Raw genomic sequence first — 22,197 nt, forward strand, 5'->3', positions numbered from 1 at the left:
CCTGTTTGGCCCTGTCCGGGGGTATCATCGGATGGGGCCACAGTGTCTCCTGACCCCTTCTGTCTCAGCCTCCAGTATTTATGCTGCAGTAGTTTATGTGTCGGGGGGCTAGGGTCTGTCTGTTATATCTGGAGTATTTCTCCTGTCTTATCCGGTGTCCTGTGTGAATTTAAGTATGCTCTCTCTAATTTTCTCTTTCTCTCTTTCTTTCTCTCTCTCGGAGGACCTGAGCCCTAGGACCATGCCTCAGGACGACCTTGCATGATGACTCCTTGCTGTCCCCAGTCCACCTGGCCGTGCTGTTGCTCCAGTTTCAACTGTTCTGCCTGCGGCTATGGAACCCTGACCTGTTCACCGGACGTGCTACCTGTCCCAGACCTGCTGTTTTCAAATCTCTAGAGACTGCAGGAGTGGTAGAGATACTCTTAATGATCGGCTATGAAAAGCCAACTGACATTTACTCCTGAGGTGCTGACTTGCTGCACCCTCGACAACTACTGTGATTATTATTATTTGACCATGCTGGTCATTTATGAACATTTGAACATCTTGGCCGTGTTCTGTTATAATCTCCACCCGGCACAGCCAGAAGAGGACTGGCCACCCCTCATAGCCTGGTTCCTCTCTAGGTTTCTTCCTAGGTTTTGGCCTTTCTAGGGAGTTTTTCCTAGTCACCTTGCTTCTACACCTGTATTGCTTGCTATTTGGGGTTTTAGGCTGGGTTTCTGTACAGCACTTTGAGATATCAGCTGATGTACGAAGGGCTATATACAGTGGGGCAAAAAAGTATACTTATTTTCCACCATAATTTGCAAATAAATTCATAAAAAATCCTACAATGTTATTTTCTAGATTTCTTTTTCTCATTTTGTCTGTCATAGTTGAAGTGTACCTATGATGAAGATTACAGGCCTCTCTCATTTTTTTAAGTGAGAGAACTTGCACAATTGGTGGCTGACTAAATACTTTTTTGCCCCACTGTAGGTGGCATTTTTTGAAAATACATTTTACCATTTGGTAAATTTCGAACTTCCTTCCTATCGCAACCCTGTTCATCTCTCCAGTCCTGGATGGTTACGGTATTTATGTCTGACCTTAGAGTTATTTACAGCTGGACCGTGTAGATACAGTAAACAGTGACTAGAGTGCTGTGTGTGGAGGCAGAACCTGTGGTTAGTGGGTTTGTATAATAAAGGGTAAACAGAGAGACAGACGGATTCATGTCTCTATTAAATCCCAGTCAATATTACTGAGTGCGAAGCAGTCCATGAGCAAACATGCAATAATAAAGGAACAGCAAAAGGCTTTGATGTAGATGGCATATTCACTCTTAGACAAAAGGATTCCAAAAGGGTTCTTTGCTAAGGGATAGGGTTCTGCCAATAACCATTTTCATCTGAAGAACCCTTTTTCGAAGACGAGGGTTCTTTGTAAGGCAAAGGCTTCTACCTAAAACCTTTTGCCATCCTTCTAAGAAAGGTTTCTACCTAAAACCTTTTTACCATCCTTCTAAGGAAAGGGTTCTACCTAAAATCTTTTTACCATCCTTCTAAGGAAAGGGTTCTACCTAAAACCTTTTTACCATCCTTCTAAGAAAGGGGTCTACCTAAAACCTTTTTACCATCCTTCTAAGAAAGGGGTCTACCTAAAACCTTTTTACCATCCTTCTAAGGAAAGGGTTCTACCTAAAACCTTTTTACCATCCTTCTAAGGAAAGGGTTCTACCTAAAACCTTTTTACCATCCTTCTAAGAAAGGGGTCTACCTAAAACCTTTTTACCATCCTTCTAAGGAAAGGGTTCTACCTAAAACCTTTTTACCATCCTTCTAAGAAAGGGGTCTACCTAAAACCTTTTTACCATCCTTCTAAGGAAAGGGTTCTACCTAAAACCTTTTTACCATCCTTCTAAGGAAAGGGTTCTACCTAAAACCTTTTTACCATCCTTCTAAGAAAGGGGTCTACCTAAAACCTTTTTACCATCCTTCTAAGGAAAGGGTTCTACCTAAAACCTTTTTACCATCCTTCTAAGGAAAGGGTTCTACCTAAAACCTTTTTACCATCCTTCTAAGAAAGGGGTCTACCTAAAACCTTTTTACCATCCTTCTAAGGAAAGGGTTCTACCTAAAACCTTTTTACCATCCTTCTAAGGAAAGGGTTCTACCTAAAACCTTTTTACCATCCATCTAAGGAAAGGGTTCTTTGATGGTTCTTTGGAAGTCAAGAAGGGTTCTAGATGAATAAGCTATTTTATAGTATTTTTGTATTTCTATTAAATAGTGAAATAAGACTTGAAATGTCTATATTTTTTAAACTTTTGTGAGTGTAATATTTAAAGTTAAATTCAAATCGTTTTTTGTTGATGTTGTTTTGTGTCTTCTCACTATTGTTGATTGTTTATTTAACTTAATGTGGCTGTTTAAATAAAGTCCCTTTGAATTTAATTGAATAGTGCCTGAGCATTACTGTTTACCTAAATATCTATATCTATATGGAAATTGTACCTATATGGGAATATTTGTACATGTACAGCAAAAACAGGTTTTTAGAATCTTTTGCAAATGTATTAAAAATAAAAAACTGAAATATCACATTTACATAAGTATTCAGACACTTTACTCAAAACGTTGTTGAAGCACCTTTTGCAGCGATTTCAGCCTCGATTCTTCTTGGGTATGATGCTACAAGCCTGGCACACCTGTACTTGGGGAGTTTCTCCCGCTCTTCTCTGCAGATCCTATCAAGCTCTGTCAGGTTGGATGGGGAGTGTCGCTGCACAGCTATTTTCAGGTCTCTCCAGAGATGTTCGATTGGGTTCAAGTCTGGCCTCTGGCTGGGCCACTCAAGGACATTTAGAGACTTGTTCCTAAGCCACTCCGGTGTTGTCTTCACTGTGTGCTTAGGGTCGTTGTCCTGTTGGAAGGTAAACTGTCACCCCAGTCTGAGGTCCTGAGCACTCTGGAGCAGGTTTTCATCAAGGATCACTCTGTACTTTTCTCTGTTCATCTTTCCCTCCATCCTGACTAGTCTCCCAGTCCCTGCCGCTGAAAAACATCCCCACACCATGATGCTACCACCACCATGTTTCACCAAAGGATGTTGCCAGGTTTCCTCCAGACGTGACGCGAGTTCAATCTTGGTTTTATCAGACCAGAGAATCTTGTATCTCATGGTCTGAGACTTTTTAGGTTCCTTTTGCAAACTCCAAGCGGGCTGAGGAGTGGCTTCCAAATGGCCACCCTACCATAAAGGCCTGATTGCGGGAGTGCTGCAGACATGGTTTTCCTTCTAGAAGGTTCTACCAATCTCCACAGAGGAACTCTGGAGCTCTGTCAGAGTGACCATTGTGTACTTAGTAACCTTCCTGACCAAGGACCTTCTTCCCCGATTGCTCAGTTTGGCCAGGGGGCCAGCTCCAGGAAGAGTCTTGATGGTTCGCCAGGCATAATGGGATCCATGTCATCCAAAACGTTGATTCAAGTTTGGCAAAAATCATCTGGATGCACCTGGATGATCATCAAGACTTTTGGAAGAATGTTCTATGGACAGATGATTCAAAAGTATACCTTTTTGGATGAGATGGGTCCCATTATGCCTGGCGAAAACCAAACACTGCATTCCACAATAAGAACCTCATACCAATGGTCAAGCATGGTAGTGGTAGTGTGATGGTTTGGGGATGCTTTGGTGCCTCAGGATCTGGACAACGTACCTTAACAGAAGGAACCAGGAATTCTGCTCCATTTCAGAGAATTCCACAGGAGAATGTCATCTAGCTGTGAGCTGAAGCTGAAGCGCAGCTGAGTCATGCAGCAAGGAAATTATGCAGAACACAACCTGATGTTTTGGAATGGCCTAGTCAAAGTCCAGACCTAATCCCAATTGAGATGCTGTGCCAGGACTTGAAATGAGCAGTTCATGCTTGAAACCCAAAAAAATATCTGAGTAGGAAGAGTGGGCCAAAATTCCTCCACATTGAGGTGAGAGACTGATTGCGTTTGGTTGCAGTCATTGCAGCTAAAAGTGGCACAACCAGGTATTGGGTGTAAAGGAGCAATTACTTTTTCACACAGAGGAATTGGGTGTTGCATAACTTTTTTAATTAAATAAATAAAATAAGTATCAATTTATTTTGTTATTTGTAAACGCAGGCTCCCTTTTTCTAAAATTGGGTTTTGGTTGAAGATCTGATAACATTCAGTATCAAAACTATGCAAAAATATAGAAAGTCAGAAAGGCGGCAAATACTTTTTCATGGCACTGTAAGTGTTTTCTTGACAGGTTCAATGTGAACAGTGTCTTATGAGCCCACTTTGCCTTAGCCGCTGTGGATGGATCATGAGTTTCAACAGGGTCAGAGAACCTATACCCGGCCTCATTGGCCATGTACCATCCAGCCTTCTCCCAGGACCCGTATAGTACAGACAGAGTTGACCAGATTTACAGTAAACCATAATCAACTTGAAAACACCCCTGTGTGTCAACAGAAAACACAGTGGGGAAAATGTGTGTGGGCAAAACAGGGCGTGGGTAGTTGGGTAGGTGTGTGTGAGTGTGTTCTGGCGACAGGTAGGGTGGATAGGTACATTTGCATCACCTGACTCCAGCAACATTACATGATCCTGAATAAATATTTGCTGATTGAGAGGAGACTGTGACTGAGCAGTATCGACATTTTCGGATTTACCAAGAAGTCTGGACAGTCATTTGTTTAATAGGAAAGTGTCCCGTTCACTTCTGATCCGTGGTGTTTGATAAGTGGCAGAACTATGGAGTATCCTCTGGTGTGGGTTCTCATCCTGGTGCTGCTCAACTTCACTACAGGTAAAGTGGACAATAAGCTCATTCTGGAAATATATTGATGCCTATTTGTGCTTTATGGTACAAACACTTGATTAAATAAGTAACAGGTTGTTCAAATGTCTCTGTTTGGTTCATGCACATCAGTCAAACAGTATCAAGTCAGAAAGGTGGAGATTTCTATTTATCTGCCATTGACAACAATGTCTAGAGTAGACATTAGAAATAGATAGTAGGTCATGTTGTAAATTGTGTGTTCAACTTGAAGGCAATAATTTAAACAAAAGCTTGTATTTCTGTTAAAGTGCCATAGTCTAAAGATTTGATTAATCTCAATTAAAATATTTTAAAGAACTTTAAAGACTTTTGTACTGATTAATAATATCTCAAAACATGAACTAAACTCATCAATCCATACTCTTCTAGGTGTCTCTGGCCAGGTGGTGGTTCCCTCTATGAACCCCTTAGCTGTGGGCAGTAATGTCACACTGAACCTAGTTCCTCAAAGCCACATCAACATAGGGACCTGGTCATATGAAACTACAATCATCGCACTTTTCTATCCTGGTGGCATTAGTGTGAGTACAAGTTATCGAGGCAGAGTCTCATTCAACAGCTCCTCCTCAGAGCTGTCCATAAGCTCTCTCCAACTCAACGACTCAGGACGATATACCGTGCAGGGAATGGAGCCAGCCCTGACAGCTGTGGTGACTTTGTCTGTCCAGGGTAAGGAACTGTCTGTTTATCTTTCTATGATTGTAGACTCTCACTCACTGGCACACATCGTCACTTATGCGCACACATGCTCACCCGCACACTTACTTACCCATTCACATACTTTATTGCAAGCAGGTTCACATGCAAACATACTTGCACATCAGAGGAGGCTGTTGAGGGAAGGACAGCTAATAATAATGGCTGGAATTGAGTGTAATGGAGTGAATTGAATGGTATCAAACACATGAAAACCATGTTTTGATACCATTCCATTTACTCCATTCCAGACATTATTATGAGCCGTCCTCCCCTCACCAGCCTCCACTGATGGGCATACATTATCTATCAGTGATTCATCTCTGTCACAATAATAAAAGTCATTTTCCTGACATGGAAAGCTAACACTTAAATGTGTCAATGTTTTCTGAACCTATAGCGAAGTTGGCCAACATAATACCTTTGAAAAGAATGAACCTGAACAGATCACAGAGCAAACTGTTCTTTTCAAGACATACACAATACTTTTTATGTGTGTGCAAAGAGACTAAGGGCTCTACAAGGCTCAATCCTGAAACTTAGTCTCCATGATAAGTAAACAAAATAGCATATTTAGATTGATTTCCAAAACTAGTTTTACAGTGTGAAAGCAATATCAACTATATGGTTGTAATTCAGTAAGACACAAAAAAAACTTTCTTGAGACACATCCATCTTATCTTGACTGCCATCTACTCTCTCACCCACAGAGCCCATTTCAAACGTGACTCTAAGGGCCAACGCCACTGATCTAGTGGAATTAAACGACACTGCAATTTTCACCTGCTCTGTCTCCTCTGGCACCTCCCTCTCCTACCGCTGGCTGAATGGCAGCTCAGAGGTCACAGCCAGTGACAGAGTTTGGCTTGGTGTTGGGTACAACACTCTTACCATAGTCAGTGTGACACGATACGATGAAGGGCCGTTCAGATGTGAGGTCATCAATGGAATCAGCAATGGCACCAGCCAGCCCATTGGCCTCAATGTTAGATGTGAGTATCAGAGTATGCAGTATACTGTACATTAATCATACACAACAGACATGGATTGTACCTTGTCATTGAGATCCAGCATTCCATGCAATGATGTAATATGCCTATTTTCATCCCAAACCATTCCTCTGTGATCACATGATCCAGATCATTATTTGGAGAGATCATTAGTAGACTGTATTCAGTAGAGCAGGACAGAAACATATTCTAGGTAATGTTTACCCAACACTTCATTGTTATTTGTTCCTCCCATAGATGGCCCAAGTAACCTCACCATGATGGTAGTTCCTGAGATGACCGTAGGACATACAGCCTACAAGACGGGCTCTGTCATCACTCTGTCCTGCTCCGCTCAGTCCAAACCCACTGAGTCCTTCAAGTGGAGGTTTAATGGGACGTTCCTCAATGAGCAAAGCCCACAGCTCAGCCTGCAGAACACCAGAGAGAACCAGACAGGAAGTTACGCCTGCTTAGCCTACAACAATGTCACACTCCGATACGCCACCATGACCACAATGATAAAGATCGTGGGTGAGGCAACATTCATCGTTACGAAATGTCACATAGTTGGTAGTGAATATTTGATTATTGATGGTTATGAATACAATGTTATATCATGGTATTTTTTACCACCAATCGAGTGAAGTTCTCCTCTTCTTTTCACCATAGAGCCGATATCAGCGGTGTCGTTGAACCGTGATGGGAATCTACCGATACTGGATCAGTCCTTCACTCTGCGGTGTGAGGTGACTGGACCTGTAGACTACATTCACTGGCTGATGAACGGCCAGCTCATCTCCCTAAACAACAGAACATTCTTCTCTACGGACAACAACACAATGGTTATCAACCCAATCCAGTTGTCTGACAATGGAGAATATCTATGTGAGGCCTTTAATGCTGTTAGCAACCTGACCAGCATGACATACAAGCTTGTGGTGAACTGTGAGTATTACAAGAGCTGGTAGTCTTTGTCTGATAAAACCAATTCAATGGCCTTGTAGTTAAGAGTGTCCACCCTGAGATTAGAAGGTTGGGAGCTTGAAGTGGTGTAAAGTCCTTAAGTAAAATACTTTAAAGTACTACTTAAGTAGTTTTTGGGGGTATCTGTACTTTACTTTACTATTTATATTTTGGACAACCTTTACTCCATTACATTCCTAAATAAAATTATGTACTTTTTACTCCTTACATTTTCCCTGACCCCAAGAGTACTTGTTACATTCTGAATGCTTAGCAGGACAGAAAAATGGTCCAATTAATGCACTTATCAAGAGAACATGCCTGGTCATCCCTACTGCCTCTGATTAGGCGGACTCACTAAACACAAATGCTTGATTTGTATATGGTGTTTGAGTGTTCCCCTGGCTATCTGTAAAATTTTAAAACAAGAAAATGATGCAGTCAAATTTGTTTAATATAAGGAAATTGAAATGATTTATACTTTAACTTTAACTTTTGATACTTAAGTATATTTTAGGAATTACATTTACTTTGATACTTAAGTAGATTTCAAACCAAATACTTTTAGACCTTTACTCAAGTCGTTTTTTACTGGCTGACTTTCACTTTTACTTGAGTCATGTTTTATGAAGGTATCTTTACTTTAACTCAAGTATGACAATTGGGTACTTTTTCCACCACTAGGAGCTTGATCCCTGGATGAGTCATACCAGCGACTGTAAAAATAGGACCCAATATGTCTTTACTTGGCGCTCAGCATTAAGGATATAGTTTGGGGGTAAAGGCCTGTGATTGACTAGCGACCTGTCCAGGGGATGTACTTGTAAATCAAGCTGCAACACGCTACAGAAATAGGAGATACTGAAGGCTCCTGCTCCTATGAGCTGTTCCAACTTGCACAAGCCAAGGATTGTGGAAGACTACTTATTTACTAAACTTTGTCAAAATAGTAAAACCATAAGATTAACCATACTGTCTTGTGTTTATTAATAGTTGGACCAGAGAGACCTGCTGTAACTAGTCCGGATATAGCAATGACAGGACACATCGTGACCTTCAACTGCTCAGCCTCCTCTCAGCCTCTCAGTCAGTTCAGCTGGTTCTTCAATGGCTCCCAGGTGGCGACTGGCTCAGAGTATGAGACTGTCCCATTGACCTTAGCCAGTAATGGGGAGTACACCTGTGTGGCCTTCAACAACGTCACTGGCAGAAACAGAACTGTCTCCAAGATGCTCACTGTTGTTGGTAAGACGGAAGAGACATCTAAACTGTTTAACTTGTAGATATAGGCCATTCAACATACAGTGGTTGAAGTCAATATCTTGTGATACTCTAACGTTTTCTTCACAGATCCAGTCACTATGACCATGGTGAAAGCCATGGGATCCCAGCCAATACTGAACCAGACATTCTCTCTGACCTGTGAGACCACTGGAACAATTTACTCCATTCATTGGATGAGGAACGGCTGGCCTCTGTATGCTGACAACAGAACAGACTTCTCTATGGACAACAAAACACTGACCTTCAACTCTGTCCAGCATTCTGACAACGGAGACTATCAGTGTTCTGCTTCCAACCCCCTTAGTAACATGACCAGCCCAAACTATAGACTGATCGTGAACTGTGAGTAGTTATTATGGCACAAAACCAAACTTGATATCTGCCATTTAATTCTAATTTTGACCTATAATGAAGGCTAGATGGAATTCATAGTAATGGAGTTGGGGTAAGTTTTGATGCCACTTCTGACACCAATGTAATAAAGCCAAGGGGATGGACTAATGCACTAATGGCAGTTCCAATAGCTAATCTCTATCAATATCTTCATTACCTTGTGTTTCCAGATGGTCCAGAGAGACCTGTTATCATGAGTCCGAATATAGCAATGACAGGATACATTGTGACCTTCAACTGCTCAGCCTCCTCTCAGCCTCCCAGCCAGTTCAGCTGGTTCTTCAACGGCTCCCAGGTGGCGGCTGGCTCAGTGTACGAGACTGGCCCACTGACCTTAGCCAGTCGTGAGGAATATACCTGTGTGGCCTTTAACAACGTCACTGTCAGAAACAGCACTGTCTCCAAGATGCTCACCGTCATTGGTGAGTCAGTAACTGCTACTTAAAATCAAGGGACTAAAACTTCCTTTACTTTGTTTGTGTTAATTTGGTTTTAGACAGTATATGTGCTGTTGAACCTACAGTATAATTAGATGGAAGTTGAGATATAAAGTGCTGAAAAACCATTTGACCTACTTTCCACAGCACCTGTGACCATGACCATTGTGAAAGTCATTGGAGCCCAGCCAATACTGAAGGAGAGATTCTCTTTGACCTGTGACACCGCTGGAACGGTTTACTCCATTCACTGGATGAGGAATGGCTGGCCTCTGTATGCTGACAACAGAACAGACTTCTCTATGGACAACAAAACACTGACCTTCAACTCTGTCCAGCATTCTGACAACGGAGACTATCAGTGTTCTGCTTCCAACCCCCTTAGTAACATGACCAGCCCAAACTATAGACTGATCGGCAACTGTGAGTACACTCTTAGAAAAATGGGTTCCAAAATGGGTTTGCTGCTGTCCCCATAAGAGAACCCTTTTTGGTTCCAGGTAGAACTCTTTTTGGTTCCATGTATAACCCTCTGTGGAAAGGGTGCAACATGGAAGCCAAAACAGTTCTACCTGGAACCAAAAGGGTTTTTTCAAAGGGTTATTCTGTGGGGACAGCCAAAGAACCCTTTTTTGGTTCTAGATAACTACGCTCTTGGAAAAAAAGGTGCTAACAAGTGCTATAAAGTTCAACTTTAACCCCACGGCTTAAGGTGGAATCTTTGAGAACTTCCTTAATAAATATTGTAGTAAAGTCAATGTAAATGTTTAGATCCCAACTCTAACATCATTAAAATATTTTGAAGACCCTTGACCTTCTGGCCAATAACCTCTATTGACAGTCAGATGTTGGGTCTAGCTGATTGTTTTTTGTATTATAGATGGACCAGAGATGCCTGTTATAACGGGACCAGCAATAGGAGTAACAGGACACAACTTGACCTTAAACTGCTTGGCCTCCTCTCAGCCTCCCAGCCAGTTCAGCTGGTTCTTCAACGGCTCCCAGGTGGCGACTGGCTCAGAGTATGAGACTGGCCCACTGACCTTAGCCAGTCATGGGGAGTACACCTGTGTGGCCTTTAACAACATCACTGGCAGAAACAGAACTGTCTCCAAGATGCTCACCATCATTGGTAAGACAGAAGAGACATCCAAACTGTTTAACTTGTACATGTAGATATAGGCCATTCAACATACAGTGATTGTGAATGTAGTCAATATTATTGTGACACTGATGTTTTCTTCACAGTCCCAGTAACCATGGCCATGGTGAAAGTCATGGGTGCCCAGCCAATAGCAGACTACATGTTTGTTCTGACCTGTGAGACCACTGGAACCATTTACTCCATTCACTGGATGAAGAACGGCTGGCCTCTGTATGCTGACAACAGAACAGACTTTTCTATGAACAACAATACACTGACATTCAAATCCATCCAGCATTCTGACAACGGAGACTATCAGTGTTCTGCCTCCAACCCCCTCAGCAACATGACCAGCCCAAACTACAGACTGATCGTCAACTGTGAGTAGTTATTATTGCCCAAAACCAAACTTATCTGCAAATTAAATTCTACATTTGACCTATAATGAGCGCAAGATGGAATTCATAGTAATGGAGTTGGGGTAAGTTTGGATGCCACTTCTGACACCAATATAATAAAGTCAAGGGGATGGTTGGGTATTGCTGGGGTCAGACCAAGCCAATGCACTAATGGCAGTTCCAATAGCTAATATAATACTTCTATCTTCATTATTTTGTGTTTCCCAGATGGTCCAGAGAGACTTGTTATCATGAGTCCGGATATAGCAATGACAGGATACATTGTGACCTTCAACTGCTCAGCCTCCTCTCAGCCTCCCAGCCAGTTCAGCTGGTTCTTCAACGGCTCCCAGGTGGCGGCTGGCTCTGTGTACGAGACTGGCTCACTGACCTTAGCCAGTCGTGAGGAATATACCTGTGTGGCCTTTAACAACGTCACTGTCAGAAACAGCACTGTCTCCAAGATGCTCACCGTCATTGGTGAGTCAGTAACTGCTACTTAAAATCAAGGGACTAAAACTTCCTTTACTTTGTTTGTGTTAATTTGGTTTTAGACAGTATATGTGCTGTTGAACCTACAGTATAATTAGATGGAAGTTGAGATATAAAGTGCTGAAAAACCATTTGACCTACTTTCCACAGCACCTGTGACCATGACCGTGGTGAAAGTCATTGGAGCCCAGCCAATACTGAAGGAGAGATTCTCTTTGACCTGTGACACCGCTGGAACGGTTTACTCCATTCACTGGATGAAGAACGGCTGGCCTCTGTATGCTGACAACAGAACAGACTTCTCTATGGACAACAAAACACTGACCTTCAACTCTGTCCAGCATTCTGACAACGGAGACTATCAGTGTTCTGCTTCCAACCCCCTTAGTAACATGACCAGCCCAAACTATAGACTGATCGTGAACTGTGAGTACACCCTTAGAAAAATGGGTTCCAAAATGGTTTTGCTGCTGCCCCTATAGGAGAACCCTTTTTGGTTCCAGGTAGAACTCTTTTTGGTTCCATGTATAACCCTCTGTGGAAAGGGTGCAACATGGAAGCCAAAACGGTTCTACCTGGAACCAAAAGGGTTTTTTCAAAGGGTTATTCTGTGGGGACAGCCAAAGAACCCTTTTTTGGTTCTAGATAGCACCTTTTTTTTCTCCAAGAGCGTAGTTAACAAGTCCTATAAAGTTCAACTTTAACCCCACGGCTTAAGGTGGAATCTTTGAGAACTTCCTTAATAAATATTGTAGTAAAGTCAATGTAAATGTTTAGATCCCACCTCTAACATCATTCAAATATTTTGATGACCCTTGACCTTCTGGCCAATAACCTCTATTGAGTGACAGTCAGAAGTTGGGCCTAGCTGATTGTCTTTTGTATTATAGATGGACCAGAGATGCCTGTTATAACGGGACCAGCAATAGGAGAAACAGGACACAACTTGACCTTAAACTGCTTGGCCTCCTCTCAGCCTCCCAGCCAGTTCAGCTGGTTCTTCAACGGCTCCCAGGTAGCAACTGGCTCAGTGTACGAGACTGGCCCACTAACCTTAGCCAGTCATGGGGAGTACACCTGTGTGGCCTTCAACAACATCAATGGCAGGAACAGCACTGCTTCCAAGATGCTCACCGTCATTGGTAAGCTAGACTTCAGATTCTTTGCTTTGTTGTGTTCATTTACAATCTGATAAGAATTACAATAAACATACTGTCAGGACCCGGTGCGAGAAACAGTCACTAATAATCGTCAGAACCCAGAAGATGAGGCAGACACAGCAGTACTAGAGATGGTGGTTTAATTAAAGAACAAAATCTTCAGGCAAAGAATCTAAATCCACAATGTCCAAACATAAAGCCAAGAAGCACAAAATGGATATCCTCCAAAATACAAAGAAACTCCAAAGTGGTAAAAACAGCAGGGAAAAACAAACCTCAAAAGACTACTCAAAAATACACAAGAACTAAACCAGAGAACCTCTGGAAAATCCAATAAGAGAATCATATGTTCAGAACAAGGCTTGGGCTGGGGCTGGGTGCTAACATACAAACACTGAGCAAGGAACTGAGGAACACACAGGGTTTAAATACTAACAAGGGAATGACACACAGGTGCAAACAATAATTAGAGCAAGGAAAAACAAAAGGTACAAAAAAGGTGCAATGGGGACATCTAGTGACCAAAACCTGAACAGTCCTGGCCAAAACCTGACAGAATCCCCCTCCTAGGAACGGCTCCTGACGTTCCTACCAGCCTTCTCAGGGTGGAGGGTCCTGAACTGACGAATGAGGTCAGGGTCCAGTATGTCCTTGGCAGGAACCCAGGAGCGCTCCTCGGGACTGTAGCCTTCCCAGTCCACCAGATACTGCCAGGACCGCTGCACCCGGCGGGAATCCAGTATCCGGTGGACGGTATAAGCCGACTGGCCACCGATGACACGGGGCGGAGGGGGAGGTCTGCCTGCCGGGATAAGGGGAGAAAAAACAACAGGTTTTAATAAAGAAATGTGAAATGTTGGATTGATCTTAAGGGATCTGGGTAAGTGCAGGCGAAAAGTAACGGGATTGACTCTCCTGGCAATCTTAAAGGGACCGATGAATCTCTGGGACAGCTTGCGAGACTCCACCCGTAGCGGTAAGTTCTTTGTTGAGAGCCATACTCTCTGGCCGGGGTACAGGGTAGGACCGGGACGGCGACGTCTGTTGGCTTGTCGTTGGTACTGCTGTGAGGAACGCAGAAGATTAAGACGTGCCTTCTTCCACGTTAGCCGACAGCGTCTGATGAACCTCGAGGCTGAAGGCACTCTGACTTCTGCCTCCTGGTCCGGGAACAATAGAGGAGCATAGCCAAACTGACACTCATGCGGGGATATTCCAGTGGAGGAGGAGCACAAGGTGTTGTGCGCGTACTCGGCCCAAACAATGAAGGATGACCATGTGGACGGGTTGTTGGAAACCATACATCTGAGGGTGGTTTCCAGCTCCTGATTCATCCTCTCAGTTTGGCCGTTGGACTCTGGATGGTACCCTGAAGATAAACTGGCCGTGGCCCCTATGAGTTGGCAGAAGGCCTTCCAAAACCTTGAGGCGAACTGGGGACCTCTGTCGGAAACCATATCTTGCGGAATGCCAAAGACTCGGAACACATGGTTAATCACCAACTCAGCTGTTTCCTTGGCAGAAGGTAATTTGGTCAAGGGAACAAACCTGGCCGCCTTAGAAAACCTGTCGATGATGACTAGGATCGTAGTATTACCATGGGACGGAGGAAGGCCAGTAATAAAGTCCAACGAGATATGGGACCAGGGTCGGTGGGGAATAGATAAAGGGTGAAGGAGTCCTTGAGGGCGGAGGTGAGAAGATTTGCCCTGGCAGCACACGGAACAGGCCTTGACGAAAGTAGCAACGTCTTCTTTTATGGTGGGCCACCAGAACTTACGCTGGATGAACTCCAAGGTGCGACCTACGCCCGGGTGACAGGTGAGGCGAGAGGAGTGCCCCCACAGAAGGACTTGGGACCTTGCTGCCTTGGGAACAAACAACCGATTGGCAGGACCTCCTCCAGGGCCCGGTTCGATGGCTTGAGCTTGTTTCACGGTATCCTCCACTTGCCACGAGATCGGAGCCACGATCTTAGCGGCAGGAAGGACAGTCATGTCAGTATCTTCTCGAATGGCAGGAGAGTAGATTCGTGACAAGGCGTCCGGTTTGAGATTCTTCGACCCGGGTCTATAGGTGAGGATAAACTGAAATCGGCTGAAGAAAAGAGACCATCGAGCTTGTCTGGAGTTCAACCGCTTCGCCTGCTGGATATACTCCAGATTTTTGTGGTCCGTAAGCACTTGAAACGGTTGAGAAGCCCCCTCGAGCCAGTGTCTCCATTCCTTCAATGCCATCTTAACCGCTAGGAGTTCACGATCCCCCACATCGTAATTCCTCTCGGCCGGGGTAAGCCGGTGAGAGAAGAAGGCGCAAGGATGAAGCTTCTTGTCTTCACCCCTCTGAGACAGGACAGCTCCAACACCAACCTCTGATGCGTCTACCTCCACCACAAAAGGTTCATCCGCCGTTGGTAGTGTCAGGATGGGAGCAGAGAGGATGCGCTGCTTGAGTCCTTGGAAGGCCGTCTCAGCTTCTCTTCCCCACAGAAACCTTGTGTTGCCACCCTTGGTTACAGCTGAGAGAGGGGCTGCCACCGAGCTGAAGTTCTTGATGAACTTGCGGTAAAAGTTGGTGAAGCCCAGGAAACGCTGAACTTCCTTAACGGACTTGGGGGTGGGCCAATCCGCTACCGCCCCTACCTTCTTGGGGTCCATCTGGACTCGACCGGGTTCTACTATAAATCCCAGGAATTGTACTCGAGAGGAATGGAATTCACACTTTTCCGGCTTAACGTACAAATGGCTGTCTAGGAGGCGTTTGAGCACTTGTCTGACATGCTTAGTGTGTTCTTGAAGGGAGCTCGAAAAGATGAGGATGTCATCCAAGTAAACAAACACGAAGATGTTAAGCATATCCCTAAGCACATCGTTTATGAGCGCTTGGAACACAGCCGGGGCGTTGGTCAGGCCGAAGGGCATCACCGAGTATTCGTAGTGACCAGTAGGCGTGTTGAAAGCGGTCTTCCACTCGTCCCCGGGTTTGATCCGCACAAGATGGTATGCGTTCCGCAGGTCAAGCTTAGTGAAGACAACTGCTTCCTGGAGCAGCTCAAAGGCTGTGGCCATAAGGGGTAGCGGGTAGCGGTTACGGACGGTTATGGCATTGAGTCCCCGGTAGTCGATGCAAGGTCGTAATCCACCGTCTTTCTTGGCCACAAAGAAAAACCCTGCTCCCGCCGGCGAGGTAGATGGACGCATGAGGCCTGCTGCCAGAGCGTCCTTGATGTAGGTATCCATAGCAGCTCGTTCGGGAGGAGAAAGGGAAAAGATCCGACCCCTGGGAGGGCAGGTCCCTGGAAACAGGTCGATGGTGCAATCGTAAGGTCTATGGGGTGGTAGTTTGGTGGCCCTCTGTTTGCTAAATACCGGTTTGAGGTCATGGTAACACTCGGGAACTCGGGACAGGTCGATGGATTCTAGAGACTCGGGAGGGGAACTCGGGGAACTCGGGAAGATACAAGTGGCTTGGCACGTAGGACCCCACTGCTTGATAGTGCCCACAGACCAGTCGATGTGAGGGTTATGGCTGTGAAGCCAGGGGTAACCAAGGACGAGAGGGAACTCGGAACAGGAGATCAGATGAAAGTTCATCACTTCCTGGTGTTGGGAAACTGAAAGTCGCAAGGGGGTAGTGGCACGAGTGACAAGTCCAGATCCCAAAGGGCTTCTATCCAACGTAGTAACCCTTATGGGGTCACTTAGAGGTTCAGAAGGAACGCCATTCTCCTTCGCCCAGACCTCATCCATGAAGTTACCTGCGGCTCCAGAGTCTACCAAGGCTTGAAGAAGAAACTCGTGGTCGTCCCAGGAAAGGGTAACTGGAATGAGCAGGCGGGAGTTGGATGGATGGGAGGAGGTTATGTTTCCCGTTACAGTCCTCCCAGGCCTGCACGGGAGAGTGCGTTTCCCTGGAGCCCGGGACACGTGGAGCGGAAATGGCCCGGTTTGCCGCAATATAGACAGCATCGCTCCCTCATCCGGCGGTCTCTCTCAGCCTGGGAGATGCGTCCAACCTGCATGGGTTCTGGTGGAGCCAGCGAGGATAAAGGTGGAGACTCGGAGCTGGAACCGATAGGAGCTAGGGTGAGAGGTCTACGGTTGAGGTCTCTCTCTCAGACGCTGGTCTATGCGCGAAGCCAACTTGATAAGGGACTCGAGGTTGTCCGGTGGTTCCCGAGTGGCCAGTTCATCTTGGATGGTGTCAGAAAGACCCTTCAAAAAACACACTGTGAGCGCCTCGTCGTTCCAGCCACTTGCTGCTGCCACAGTGCGGAACTGGATGGCATAGTCCGTCACGCTGCGCCGACCTTGGCGGAGAGTCAGGAGCTGTTTGGCTGAGTCAGAGCCGTTGGTAGGACCTTGAAACACTCGCTTGAATTCTTCAGCAAAGGTAGAGTAGCTGGCACAGCAGGGACTTTGGGCATCCCACACAGCAGTAGCTGGAGGTCATTTTGCAGGGCTCTGGCAGTGCACCTCCTTGCACTAAGGCGGAGGTAGCGGTACTGCTGCTGGGTTGTTGCCCTCCTACGGCCTCCTCCACGTCTCCTGATGTACTGGCCTGTCTCCTGGTAGCGCCTCCATGCTCTGGACACTACGCTGACAGACACAGCAAACCTTTTTGCCACAGCTCGCATTGATGTGCCATCTTGGATGAACTGCACTACCTGAGCCACTTGTGTGGGTTGTAGACTCCGTCTCATGCTACCACTAGAGTGAAAGCACTGCCAGCATTCAAAAGTGACCAAAACATCAGCCAGGAAGCATAGGAACTGAGAAGTGGTCTGTGGTCACCACCTGCAGAACCATTCCGTTTTTGGGGGTGTCTTGCTAATTGCCTATAATTTCCACCTTTTGTCTATTCCATTTGCACAACAGCATGTGAAATTTATTGTCAATCAGTGTTGCTTCCTAAGTGGACAGTTTGATTTCACAGAAGTGTGATTGACTTGGAGTTACATTGTGTTGTTTAAGTGTTCCCTTTATTTTTTTGAGCAGTGTACATCAATTCAGTACAGTGCAGTGTTCACTTATACCTTGAGCTCTCACCCCCTCCTTCCACAAAGATGTGCTTTTCCATCAGCCAGGATTTATCTGTGCTCCTCCGTGCATATCATCAGTCAGGATTTATCTGTGCTCCTCTGTGCATATCATCAGCCAGGATTTATCTGTGCTCCTCTGTGCATATCATCAGCCAGGATTTATCTGTGCTCCTCCGTGCATATCATCAGCCAGGATTTATCTGTGCTCCTCCGTGCATATCATCAGTCAGGATTTATCTGTGCTCCTCCGTGCATATCATCCGCCAGGATTTATCTGTAATCCTCCGTGCATATCATCAGCCAGGATTTATCTGTGCTCCTCCGTGCATATCATCAGTCAGGATTTGTCTGTGCTCCTCCGTGCACATATCATCAGCCAGGATTTATCTGTGCTCCTCCGTGCATATCATCAGTCAGGATTTATCTGTGCTCCTCCGTGCATATCATCAGTCAGGATTTATGTGTGCTCCTCCGTGCATATCACAGGACTTCTCATCAGTCAGGAGAGGCCTTGGGAGTATACATTCCTACTGTACACTGCAGTCCACTAAATAATTAAACTCTTCTCATACACAGAGTTTGAACCTAACACTACTTTTAATCTCTAAAGATATAAAAACTCATACTAAGAGGATATTATGATATAAAACAGGAAATATATAAAACAGTAATATAAAACAGTATTTTACAATCCATCAGATCGTACAACCATTTGTTTTATATATATATAAACTCAGCAAAAATAGAAACGTCCTCTCACTGTCAACTGCGTTAATTTTCAGCAAACTTAACATGTGTAAATATTTGTATGAACATAACAAGATTCAACAACTGAGACATAAACTGAACAAGTTCCACAGACATGTGACTAACAGAAATTGAATAATGTTTCCCTGAACAAAAGGGGGGTCAAAAGTAACAGTCAGTATCTGGTGTGGCCACCAGCTGCATTAAGTACTGCAGTGCATCTCTTCCTCATGGACTGCACCAGATTTGCCAGTTCTTGCTGTGAGATGTTACCCCACTCTTCCACCAAGGCACTTGCAAGTTCTAGGACATTTCTGGGGGGAATCGCCCTAGCCCTCACTCTCCGATCCAACAGGTCCCAGACATGCTCAATGGGATTGAGATCCGGGCACTTTGCTGGCCATGGCAGAACACTGACATTCCTGTTTGCAGGAAATCACGCACAGAACGAGCAGTATGGCTGGTGGCATTGTCATGCTGGAGGGTCATGTCAGGATGAGGCTGTAGGAAGGGTACCACATGATGAGGATGTCTTCCCTATAACGCACAGCATTGAGATTGGCTGCAATGACAACAAGCTCAGTCCGATGATGCTGTGACACACTGCCCCAGACCTTGACGGACCCACCACCTCCAAATCGATCGATGAATGGCCTATATCTCCCGCTCCAGAGTACAGGCCTTGGTGTAATGCTCATTCCTTTGAAGATAAACGCGAAATCCGAACAGTACCCTTAGTGAGACAAAACCGCTACTCATCAGTGAAGAGCACTTTTTGCCAGTCCTGTCTGGTCCAGCGACGGTGGATTTGTGGCCATAGGCGACATTGTTGCCGATAATGTCTGGTGAGGACCTGCCTTACAACAGGCCTACAAGCCCTCAGTCCAGCCTCTCTCAGCCTATTGTGGACAGTCTGAGCACTGATGGAGGGATTGTGCTTTCCTGGTGTAACTCGGGCAGTTGTTGTTGCCATCCTGTACCTGTGATGTTCGGATGTACCGACCCTGTGCTGGTGTTGTTACACGTGCTCTGCCACTGCGAGGTTGATCAGCTGTCCGTCCTGTCTCCCTGTAGCGCTGTCTTAGGCGTCTCACAGTACAGACATTGCAATGTATTGCCCTGGCCACATCTGTAGTCCTCATGCCTCCTTGCAGCATGCCTAAGGCACGTTCACGCAGATGAGCAGGGACCCTGGGCATCTTTCCTTGGTGTTTTTCAGAGTCAGTAGAAAGGCCTCTTTAGTGTCCTAAGTTTTCACAACTGTGACCTTAATTGCCTACTGTCTGTAAGCTGTTAGTGTCTTAATGACCGTTCCACAGGTGCATGTTCTTTAATTGTTCATGGTTCATTGAACAAGCATGGGAAACAGTGTTTAAACCCTTTACAATGAAGATATGTGAAGTTATTTATCTTTGTAAGACAGGGTCCTGAAAAAGGGACGTTTCTTTTTTTGCTGAGTTTACACACACACATATATATATATATATATATATATATATATATATATATTTGTTTTATGTATCCAACTATTGCATCGCTGGAACTAAACATTTGATCAAATGACAAATCTTGATACTGTACATAAAGCAATACACTTCCTCTGTCCTCACAGAGGCTATAAAGTCAGTGATGGTGAAACGAAACAAAATACCAATATCATCTGACAACCTAACCCTGACCTGTGATGTCACCGGGCGTTATGACACCATCTACTGGATGAAGGACAACCGGTCTCTGGTCCTGAACAACACCTTGAACTCTGACATCACCATCTCTAACAACTCTCTGCACTTCAGTCCAGTCAAGGTGTCTAACGATGGAAACTATCAGTGCGTTGCCACCAACCTCTTTGGTCCACACACCAGCCCTAAATACCAGCTACTGGTGAACTGTAAGTACTGGTGTTTTAGTCATATTTAAAATAAGCATGTTTATATAATGTAGAAACAGTCAGAAACCCACCACTGGTATGATGGTTAGTGCTATCTGGGATACTTGGAATGTCCCTAGCCTAAACCCTGACATTAACTGTTTTAAATTTCAACCTCAATGGGTTGATGTAAGAGTTGGATGTCCCAAGTATCCTTTATAGACATTTCCCTATTATGACCCCCCCCCCCCCCCCCCTCTCTCTCCGTAGATGGCCCTCTGAGTGTGAACGTCTCTGGCCCAGTCTCAGTGGTGATTGGCTCAGTAATCACAGTCACGCTGAAGTGCTCTGCCGACTCCCGGCCAACCAGCGAGTACGGGTGGATATTCAACAACCAATCAGTGCTAGGGACTGGTCCTTTGATGGCTGTTATCGCCTCCTTGGAGAATGCAGGGGACTACACTTGTGTGGCCAAGAACCCTGTGACCAACATCTCAATGTCCAAGACCATTAGTCTGGATGTCACTGGTAAGTGGGTGGGTTCTTATACTAAGACCTAGGTGGGATGTACCGAGTAATTAAATGTCACAAAGTTGTTTTTATTATGTTGGATTTAATTTGGTTCTAGTTTGCGTACGTGTTTGTGCAGGGATAATTTTCATACATCATGGAAATGCAATACAGAAATTTTCTGAACTGGGGGGTACAGACAGGAATAAAAACAAATACAGTTTTTCAAAAAACGTACTCACTCATTCGCTTTGTCCCCCTCCTCTCCCATTCTTCGTCCCCTCCTCTCCCATTTTTCGTCCCCCTCCTCTCCCATTATCTTCGTCCCCCTCCTCTCCCATTATCTTTGTCCCCCCCTCTCCCAATCTCTTTGTTCCCCTTATCTCCCTTTCTTCTTTCTCCCCCAGGCCACTCACCCGCCCCTCCATTCCTGTCCAGAGTTGGTCTGATGCTGACGGCCCTGCTAGCCCTCTCTCTCTGCCTCTGAGCAACCACTGAGACCACCACAGTAAGCACACTGCATGTCTGTCTGCTGGCTGGGAGCCAATCACTCCCTTCCCTCTACCCTCACTGACTCCCCTCACTGATCTGAAAAAGGACTGGATAGAAATAAGTGGTTTTGTTGATATTGTAATTGCCCCATCTTGCCACTATAGGGCTGGGTTTAGTGTGCTCAGCTCCTTTCCAATGCTTTTACGTTGTGAGGAGAGAGTCAACAAGAGGTCAGATGGGAGGGGTCTATCCCCTTAGAATAGAACCCACCTCGACAGTGTGTTTTTATGTCAATCATCTCTATAAACTGATATTCTTTTTAAAAACTGGTCTTCAACAAGGTAATTGAAGGGGCAAACATCCACTGCTCAGCAGCAGCAGCAGTTCTGTTTCTAAAAGTTCTTAGATATTCACTGCCCTTGTGACTGACTGTTGCCCTGGAGTCCATTCACTAAGTCCCTTTCTGTGTTGTTCTGTGTTTGATCATGTATGTAAACTCTGTTATTTAAGTACAAATTCAGGTGTATTTAACTTGTAAATACCTTAAAGGTAAACATTTCAATTGATAGTACAGTTAACTGGTGTTTATGTAAAATATGGCTTGTTTTTGCATAAGCTTGTAAATTCTCGGAGGAGATGAAGGCTTGTGCTCTTGTCTTATGTTTATATTTCCTCTTCAGTAATTATTGTCTTAAATAAAGTGTTGTCTTTTCACACCTGTCCT

General features: G+C 44.9%; 1 protein-coding gene across 2 annotated transcripts; it reads left to right on the forward strand.

Annotated features, from left to right (window-relative positions):
- The first annotated feature begins 4,592 nt into the window (after positions 1-4,592).
- LOC139573382 (hemicentin-1-like) lies at positions 4,593-22,187 on the forward strand. 2 transcript variants are annotated; one of them, XM_071396757.1, is made up of 17 exons: positions 4,593-4,821; positions 5,224-5,523; positions 6,261-6,542; positions 6,798-7,073; positions 7,212-7,487; positions 8,499-8,750; positions 8,856-9,131; positions 9,353-9,604; positions 9,767-10,042; positions 10,500-10,751; positions 10,868-11,143; positions 11,390-11,641; positions 11,804-12,079; positions 12,544-12,795; positions 20,214-20,492; positions 20,742-20,999; positions 21,389-22,187. In XM_071396757.1, the coding sequence occupies exons 1-17, from the start codon at positions 4,767-4,769 to the stop codon at positions 21,466-21,468; spliced, it is 4,170 nt and encodes a 1,389-aa protein (XP_071252858.1). In that variant the 5' UTR covers positions 4,593-4,766; the 3' UTR covers positions 21,469-22,187. The 2 variants fall into 2 exon arrangements, with proteins under 2 accessions (XP_071252858.1, XP_071252860.1); XM_071396759.1 differs by lacking the exons at positions 9,767-10,042; positions 10,500-10,751.
- The last annotated feature ends 10 nt before the right edge of the window (positions 22,188-22,197 follow it).

This window comes from Salvelinus alpinus, chromosome 4 (assembly GCF_045679555.1).
Source record: "Salvelinus alpinus chromosome 4, SLU_Salpinus.1, whole genome shotgun sequence".
NCBI classification, from domain to species: domain Eukaryota; kingdom Metazoa; phylum Chordata; class Actinopteri; order Salmoniformes; family Salmonidae; genus Salvelinus; species Salvelinus alpinus.

Excerpts from the sequence above, each read along its gene's own strand:
- LOC139573382 (XM_071396757.1), top strand. The coding sequence starts at position 4,767 with ATGGAGTATCCTCTGGTGTGGGTTCTCATCCTGGTGCTGCTCAACTTC. Across the intron at positions 7,074-7,211 it reads CACAATGATAAAGATCGTGG|AGCCGATATCAGCGGTGTCG; the intron begins GTGAGGCAACAT and ends TTTTCACCATAG. Across the intron at positions 10,752-10,867 it reads CAAGATGCTCACCATCATTG|TCCCAGTAACCATGGCCATG; the intron begins GTAAGACAGAAG and ends TTTTCTTCACAG.